This window comes from Pantherophis guttatus, chromosome 2 (assembly GCF_059756535.1).
Source record: "Pantherophis guttatus breed Tessera chromosome 2, ASM5975653v1, whole genome shotgun sequence".
NCBI classification, from domain to species: domain Eukaryota; kingdom Metazoa; phylum Chordata; class Lepidosauria; order Squamata; family Colubridae; genus Pantherophis; species Pantherophis guttatus.
This window is the reverse complement of record NC_142064.1, coordinates 228,083,110-228,091,999: the sequence shown is the minus strand read 5'-3', so window position 1 is coordinate 228,091,999 and position 8,890 is coordinate 228,083,110. Positions and strand designations below refer to the sequence as shown.

Below are 8,890 nucleotides of genomic sequence, written 5' to 3'. Positions count from 1 at the left end.
TGTTGATATGATCATAATGATTATGAGGTTTAAATTATAATATTTTTGTTACCTAGAAAACACACTCTTCAATTTAGAAATTAAATTTGTGATATAAAAACAATAAAAAAATACTAAAAAATAAACATGTACACGTGAAAGGCAGAGAAATGTCTTGAAAATATCTTGAATTTATTCCTTATAGCAGCTGGTGAAAACATTAGGTTATTCATTCATTGATAAATAACACAAAACCTCAAAATTTAATTTATTTCAAACAAATCAGACAAGTTTATTTTGAACAACTCAGTGTTTGGTTCAAGAGAATTTAACACATCAGTTAATATAACTTTTAATCAGGATTTTGTCAAAGTCATCCAAAATCTGGATGTAGACTTTTACTGCAGCTTTAAAAAAAACCAAGATTGAATAAATTTATTTGAAAAGAATTCTACAGTGAAGAAGCCTTCACTGTAGAAAAATGAGACATGAAAATGAAGGATTTTGTACAAGTCCAGAATATCATGAAATATGCAATGAAGAAACTGGATGTCATAATCTGATATGGTTGTATAGCACATTCATATTTGTGAATTTTCCAGATTGCAACTTTTTTTCAAATTGAAATAGCAAATCTCCCATATACAAATGAGTAGAGAAAAAGCATCTCTGAACTGAACATAGAAACCTTTCCGGATGAAAACAGAGGATCATCACTCACACAGCACTTTGTTACCCAAATGAAACCTTGTCCTGCTTTCTGTAAAATTCAAGATTTTATATGGAGAGAATTTATATGGAAATGAGAGAACTGTGGAATATTGTCTAGCAAACTGTCAATTACTGACCTGCAAATTCACAGATAGGAGGACACCATAAAAAAAAGAAGAAGTTGCAAATAATGTCATTTATTGATTCTATTTTGCTCTTCAGATCTCATGAATGACCTGCTTGGGGTTGGCTCATAACAATTGTTTGATATATACACACAGGCATATCCTCATCTTATCTTATTTCCTGAAGCAATTCTTTTCTAGCAACCCTTAGTGAAGTGAGGTCAGCTCACAACTGTCAGAATTTTAACATGCGCACAAATTTCAGATCCCTGACATCAATGAAAGGAGGCAGGAGCAACACAGTACATCACATATATTACCTCACAACTATTTGCATAATTGGTCCAGAGGCAGCTCTCTATAAGAAGGGAAGAAGACTTAATCTACCCAAAAGAACTCAGGAGCACTTCTGGTGGATGTCATCTGTGATTCAACGGAGTAAAGCAACTTTGAAGCTGAAACGTGTAAGTAGCTACAGAAAAATAGTGAGCCGACGCAATTCTTTCACAACCTGAGCCAAGGATTAAAGCACCTGGAAGGAAGGTAATAAATCCCATTTACTTTCCCTCTGCAGGCTGTCTTGCCTATTAAACTTTTCCGTTCTTACGAACATCTCACAGATTTATCTAGTTGTGTACAGCTGTTATTTCATTGTTCTGAGTAGTTAATAAAGCAGGCTATTTACTGGATTGGAAAAATATACCTTCCAAATTTAATCTTGTTTTGTAATACTTTCAACCTGAAGGTGTATGGAAATGACAATCTCTCTCTCTCTCTCTCTCTCCTCCTCTCTCTCGCTTTCTTTCTCCTTATTTAAAAGGATAAATGTTAATTGTTTGCTCACAACACAGAATCAGATAGATAGAAGAGATCTTAAAAACTGCAACTGCTGTTAACTTTGCCAGCAAAGTTAAAATGTGTTTTAAGTCATTTAGTTACGTGTTCAAAAAAGAACAGCTTTTCTCTCATTTTCAAATGTTCTGAAAACATTAGAATCTATTTGACTGACATAAAAAAACAGAGTGATTTTAATGAAAATTGTAATTAAGCCATGTGGATTTAAAGCATCATTTGGCAGCACAGTATAATACAAGCATTCTATTCACGTTATAATAATCCTGTGCAGGTATTCTGCTTCAAATATAAGCATTTAAAAGAAATGGTGTTACATAATACGACACAGAACTTGTTCTGATGTATTGATACAAAGTTTATATAGCTTTAGATCTTTAATGTGAATAGGCTTCAGGTAAACCACATGCTTAAAGAAGAATAAATCAGACTGTTTTCTCATACTATAGTCCTCCTCTTTGCTCAGAGAGGAACATCAAATTCATATGAAGTTCTTTAGGCAAACCTAAGTGATCTTGCAGAAAATTAAAGTGATAAGTAATCATTCCTATGGGTAGTTTCATTAGAAGTCAATAAAAACAGAAGAGCCTTCATGTGTCTCCTCAACATACCACTCCTTCCAAGTGATTAGGAATGCTGCATTTTCTACACTATTTTTAAAACCCATTTTCTCCACATTCTGTTCATAGGATCTTGCTTTGCCATGTCCATCTCCATTTGGCGGCGGCTGCTGTTTCTATTCCTGATTTTTACTAATGTGTGTGTCAGCTTGGGGCAGCAATTTCCAGAAGAAGATGAGAACGATGAAAAGAGTCTCTTTGATGACCTCTCCCCAGAGGCAGAAAGCCTCATCTTAAGTTCCCTTTTTGGAAAGATAGAAGATGCAGAAGAGGATCTGGATAAAGGTAAATATGAACACGAGAATTTCTATGGCTACATAACTGATGAAGTTCCTTTTTTGTTCCTGTTTTTGTTTGCATGCACAATTTCTGCCCAGGAATGTCTTCATAGTATTTTTCTGCTTTTAAATAGGAGGGTGGGGGGTGGGGAGCAGTGAGAGACAACTGTTAAAATATAAGGCATATCTTACTTGGTTGCTGAGACGGAGAAAAGTCGTGTTATATCTTAAAATAAATTTGAAATCCTACGTTTTTCAGTTGTATGCTGGTGGATGGTTTTGAGAGTTGTAATTCAACATCTACGGAGAACACCAATTTTGGGAAGAACTAGAGCAGTCTTCCTGGAAAAAAGATATTTTATTTTCTACCATACTCAACATTCAAATAAACATGCCAACATTATAATTTTAAAATGGAATATTTGGCCCTTCCCAGCGGGGCTGGGAAAGAGCTCTGAAGAATAGCTAATATTCAGGGAAGTCAACATTCAGCTGACTAGGCTGCTTATTGATTTTTTTGTTTAACGGTAATAGTGGTGTAGGGCTCTTCACTACACTCTCTGTGATGCAACAGGGTAGCTTATTCAGCACAGGTCAGATTGTGCTATGTGACATGTATATCTCTGCTTTCGAAAAGAAATAGGCAGCTGATGGCTTTGATACAATAGCCAGAAAGTTACCATTTCTGCTTCCCCACATTTCTCGACATCTCTACACAGGGCTCACTCTACCTTATGGATGGGCCAATGATCATAAATTTTCAGGATTGATCAGACAAACACAGAACCCAAAGACCTTCATGTGAACCATATCAACCATATCCTTTCTCCTATGTGTAACAAAGACATCAGGGTTGTTATTTTTTTGAAAGCTTTATTTTTTCCAGTCTGATAACTAAGCAAGCAGAACCCAGTTGATGCATATGACAAACCTATAATTCTTCCTCTTTGCCTCCATCTATTGTCTGCCTTCAAAGGAAAAGAGAATGTGGACAAGTTTAATGGCTTAATTGTGCTATCATTCTGGGATTAATTAGATCCCTGTCAGCAATACTAATTCCTCTGATAACATGACATTGCTCCTGTCCTAAAATGCAATTGCTATTAAATTCTCCAGTGAATTAATTAAGGGTTCCAATCAAGACTTAGGTGGAGATCCCTCCTCTCTGGTGTCTTTAGATTCTTTTTTTTCTGCAGGACAGGCAGATCCTATAGTGGCTCCATGCCAGTTTCACTTAGATGGCCTTGAAGAATCATCTGGGAATCTTTTGCAGCCTGTATTTTGCTTCAATCTTCCTTCTTTTTCTCCCTTTTCAATTTCCCTACAACCAATGTCATGCCAGCTTCTAAATCAATTCAAGCTCCAGCTGCCCCTGGCAGGAATTTGAATTGACTAAGAAGTTTTTTCTTTTGTGTGTGAAAAAACTTTTTTGGGTTCTTTTCCCAGACTCTTGCTATCACCTACACATTTGCCTGGGAAATCATATGACGGAATGGCAGACAGGGGTTGCTGTTTCCATTCTGTCATACTGACTTTGATAATGGAGTTGATGGCAGATCAAACGATGGCAAATGATATATTCAAAGAACTCTACACATATTGTATGTTTGAAACTCCTTTCTGATTCTCTATCTAAATGGAGGAAGTCTAGTGATAGGTGAAGGAAGGTATTCTTTTTATGAACAGCCATGGGTAAAATGATGTTCCTGAAGAGCAACATCTTGTGAGGAATGTCAGAAAAAGAGCTGAGGTGGCGCAGTGGTTAGAGTGCAGCACTGCAGGCTACTTCAGCTGACTGCTAGCTGCAGTTCAGCAGTTCAAATCTCACCAGCTCAAGGTTGACTCAGTCTTCCATCCTTCCAAGATGGGTAAAATGAAGACCCAGATTGTTAGGGGCAATATGCTCACTTTGTAAACTGCTTAGAGAGGGCTGTAAAAGCACTATGAAGCGGTATATAAGTCTAAGTGCTAGTGCTAAGTGCTAAAATTGTTCCTTGCCATTAGAATATACAAGGTTCTATTTCTTGTGCCTGTAGCCAAACCTCTGTGTGAATAGTTTAACACTTATTATAAGACTATGCTTGACGAGTGTATGGAATCTCACATGAGAATTGCACAATATATTAATGTCAGTGTGTTACTGATACTGAAGGAGTCCAATCTTTCCCTCTATTAATAGTGATATTTCAAACCACCACTTCAAAGAAATTCTCCTTCTACTTTCCCAAATAGCTGTCTAATCAATAATTTCAAGTGATGTTTTAGTCACATGTTTCAGTCAAATATTGGAAAAGGTATTTATGATATTTCTTGAATTTTTGCATTTAGAATCTGTTTTCAAGTAGAATCCACTCATACGTCTATGGACACTTGTCTATGTTCAATGATGGTCCACTACAATTCAATGCATCAGTGATGGGAGCCTACAATTCAATACTTCAAAATCCCAAAGCCCATCTGCCCAAGAAATAAAGGCAATTGTAAACTGGGAGGAGCAACCTGGGGAGGAGGGAGCCTGAGGAATGCAGGTAACATTCTGGTTAATTCCCAAAGGTGCTTTTTTTTCAAGAGGCAACTGGACTTTCTTGTTTTTCTTGGAAGATGATTTATTTATTTATTTATTTTATTTTATTTTATTGGTTCGATTTATATGTCGCCCTTCTCCGGAGACTCAGGGTGACTTACAATGCGTTAAGCAATAGCCTTCATACTTTTGTATATACCTGCTTAGTAGGGCTTTCAGCCCCCCCTAAGCGGTGTTATTTTTTATACAAAGTCAATTTATTGCCCCCACAATCCGGGTTCTCATTTTACCTACCTCGAAGGGATGGAAGGCTGAGTCAACCTTGAGCCTGGTGAGAATTGAACTTGCAGTAATTGCAGACAGCTGGTGTTACTTAACAGCACTTTAGTCTGCTGCGCCACCAAGACTGAAGAAGCTTCTTGGATGAGAAGCAAAACATCTTCAAAGACAAACAAGAAAGTCCAGTTGCCTCTTGAAAAAAGAAAAAGCACCTTTGGGACAACCATGACCTGGATGACTGAGAATCTCCATAGACAATCTGGACAATCTGGTTATGGCAGCCATTTTGGAAATGAACAAACCCTATTACAATAGCCATTTCACAAAGGTACCCATAACATATTCTCAAAGATCTTGTCAGCTCCATGAAATAAAGAGACTTATTCTTACATCTATTCACTTATTTATAATCTACCTCCAAATATTATATTTTTAAACCCTTGTTTTGACCATGATCTTTTTTTACCAATTTTGCCTAATTCTTCCTTAGTCAAAATGAATAATTATAACTTGCAACAAGAACAACCCTTTGGCAATTTCCAAATGAGCAGTAATGTGAAACCTTTCTTTGTACAGAGCCAGGTGCTTCTCAACTGGTTTGGATTACCAAAAGGCAGCACCCTGGGAAGAGGATGGTAATGGATTTGGAGAAGAGACAGCATCCTGGCAGAAGATCTCTCTCGGATCAAATCCTCAGCATTCCAAGCAGCCAGCTAGCTTATCTAAATGAATTATCCAAAAGGCAACATCCGGGCAAGAGGTACTTGCCTTACAACAAGCGACAGCACCCTGGCAAGCGAGGTTGGGATGATGAGACTGAGAGTGAGGAAACCTTAGAGAAGCGGCAGCACCCAGGCAAGAGGTATCTGGGTTCACAGACCCCAGACAATAATATTCTCTGTGACCCACAGGAGTCCTCTGAATGCAGCAAAGGTAGCCTGCTGCTAGAGTTGCTAGATAAGATAAGCAAAGTCCACAGTGAAGAGAAGAGGCAGCACCCTGGAAGAAATTCTTTGTTGGATGGTGAAATAGAAGCAGAGGAGTGAGAAACATGGTGTGTGTGTCTGTGTCTGTGTGTCTGTGTATTCATTGTTTCATTCTTCTGGATGATTTCTGAATGACTTCCCCATCTCCTTCTGCTTGCTGACTTCTCTGCAGATAATTCTTTATAAGGAATATCACACAGAATGGTGGAGTACTGTAGTCCAGATTTAGCAGTCTGTGGACATGTGGATTTCATTTTAAAGAAAAGACTGAGGTGTTTCCTTGAGTGACAGATAGTTGGGTTTGATGCTTGTTTAAAATGAAGTTATTCATAAAAAGCCATATCGATGTACATTTTTTTCCCCAACTGTGCATGGACCAATGATAAATATATATGGGGAAGGTGGGGATTGTCATACTAGCAGACTAATTAGAGCTAATCTTGCTGCTCACTTATGGTGCACCAGCAGCAAAGAGTCATGCTTCCTAGTCAAGTCTGAATATTCTCCCATTACAGATATGAATTAAATTACAAATGGAGAACTGTAATTCAGCAAGGATTGTGTAGAAGATCACGGTTATTATAATTCATGTCTGTAATGGGAAATATTTGGTCTACAACTCTTAATTGTAAAAGATAAATGATTACAACAAAGTTACCTTGAAGTAGGACCTTTCCAGGTACTTAATAAATTGGAAGTAGATAAAAGAAAGGGAGAGTTCACAATCAGATTCTTGTCATAATGACAATATTGAGTATGTACTGTAGATCCACTGAAATATTGTGGTTAGTATCCCACTGCAATAATCCATCCATCTGCAATATGGATGGATTAAAAAAGGAATCAACATAATGGCTTTTTAGATATTACCTATTCACCATGAAGATTAAAATCATATTATCAGATCTGTTTGGTTGCATTGCTTAAATCAGATCTTCCCAGTCTGGTGTTGTTGAAATGAATTGAAGTATGATTCTCATTGTTCTCAATCTACATATCTGTGCTAGCCGGCTCTTTATAGCCCAACACATTTGCAGACCTTCAGATTGAGGAGGGCTCACAGTACAATTTAGGATCACCAAGGTGTGAATGTCATAATCTCTGGAGGATGAGCACTATGGGTTTTTGTAGTAGCTGGAGTTGGAAACTTACTATGGCTATCTTAGTCCTTGTAGTAAGAATGATCTCTGGGCTCTTAGACTTGAGTGATCCTTTTATAAATCAAACTATTATTAGTTAAGCAGAAACACAAAAGGATTTGAAGGTATGTATGGAGAGAATTATCAACAGACAATAGAATATCAGTTGCTTATATTATCCATTTAGTTCTAGAATGAGAAATGAACAGTGTCTTTTAAAAAAGAAAGAAATCTATTCTACATATATCAGTAATCCAACTGTGGAAGGACAGGGGACCTATGGCTAATATTTGATATTCTCCAACTATCATAATATATATTATTTGTTTCCATATTGATAGAATATACCTCTCTATGTAGCAATGTGGTTTTAAAATCATATTTTCCAGTGACAGTATTTTCCATTCTGATACCTTCTCAGCCGGGGGAGGCTGTGAAATTACCAGGTACCAAGTTGTGATAATATAAGAAGTTTCTCTATGCTCATTGCTACAAATGAGCATAGAGAACAAATAGAACAAATGGTGGAACAAATAGAAGTCCAATCAGGAAATGTACACTGAGAAAGATGCCTCTTTTAGCAAATAAACCTTTCCTATTATTGCAAGAATCAGTATGAAAAATCTATAGCCAAGAATTCCTGGTTCCAGCTAGATTCGAATAAAGTGGAAGTGAATCTTTCAATTCAAACTAACGATTGGCAAAAATATAATGACCAGTAACAGCAACAATGAAAATTTAAAAGAGGAACTAGTAGACATCTTCATCTTATTGTGTGGATTTTAATGTAAAAATGTGGGAAACTCTGCTTACCATGCTCAGAAGAAATGTATTCACTTTCTGTGAATTAAAAGTGTTTACTTGCCAAATAAAATTATAGTGTTCCAATTCAGCTTTCATTTTGATTGTACAGAAAGAAGGTAAATAAACAATGTACCAAATTAAAATTGACTTCGAGATTGAAAAAGGGGGAAATGATATTTCAATATAACAAGGGGACAAACTTGATATTTTAAATCAAAACTTGTGTATGACATGATTATATATTTGTATACAATATTAATCAAATGTTCAAATGGAAAGCTGTTTTGTGCAAAAATAGATTTCTCTTTGAAATCTTTTTGATACATGCTTAAAAAATGCAACACAAACAAATGTAGCATCTTTGCAGTACTTGGGCTGAAGCATTTAATGGGCACCAGATAATAGTGGTATTCCTACTGTCTGTCCTGCAAATATTTAACTGAATTAGTTGACATAAGATCCATAAATTCTAATTTACAGTTCATTTTAGTAAGTGTTCTGAAAAAATGTTCTGACTAAAAAATATGAAGAACGATTGCAGGATTTGGGTTTGGCTAGTCTATAGAAAACCAGAACTAAGGGGCACATGATAA

The 8,890-nt window shown here is 36.5% G+C and overlaps 1 protein-coding gene across 2 annotated transcripts; it reads left to right on the top strand.

The window, feature by feature from the left end:
- Positions 1-961: 961 nt before the first annotated feature.
- On the top strand, positions 962-8,440 carry TRH (thyrotropin releasing hormone). 2 transcript variants are annotated; one of them, XM_034431584.2, is made up of 3 exons: positions 962-1,279; positions 2,357-2,572; positions 5,945-8,440. In XM_034431584.2, the coding sequence occupies exons 2-3, from the start codon at positions 2,371-2,373 to the stop codon at positions 6,412-6,414; spliced, it is 672 nt and encodes a 223-aa protein (XP_034287475.1). In that variant the 5' UTR covers positions 962-1,279; positions 2,357-2,370; the 3' UTR covers positions 6,415-8,440. The 2 variants fall into 2 exon arrangements, with proteins under 2 accessions (XP_034287475.1, XP_034287473.1); XM_034431582.3 differs by having other exon boundaries at positions 966-1,358.
- The last annotated feature ends 450 nt before the right edge of the window (positions 8,441-8,890 follow it).

Excerpts from the sequence above, each read along its gene's own strand:
- TRH (XM_034431584.2), top strand. The coding sequence starts at position 2,371 with ATGTCCATCTCCATTTGGCGGCGGCTGCTGTTTCTATTCCTGATTTTT. Across the intron at positions 2,573-5,944 it reads AGAAGAGGATCTGGATAAAG|AGCCAGGTGCTTCTCAACTG; the intron begins GTAAATATGAAC and ends TTCTTTGTACAG.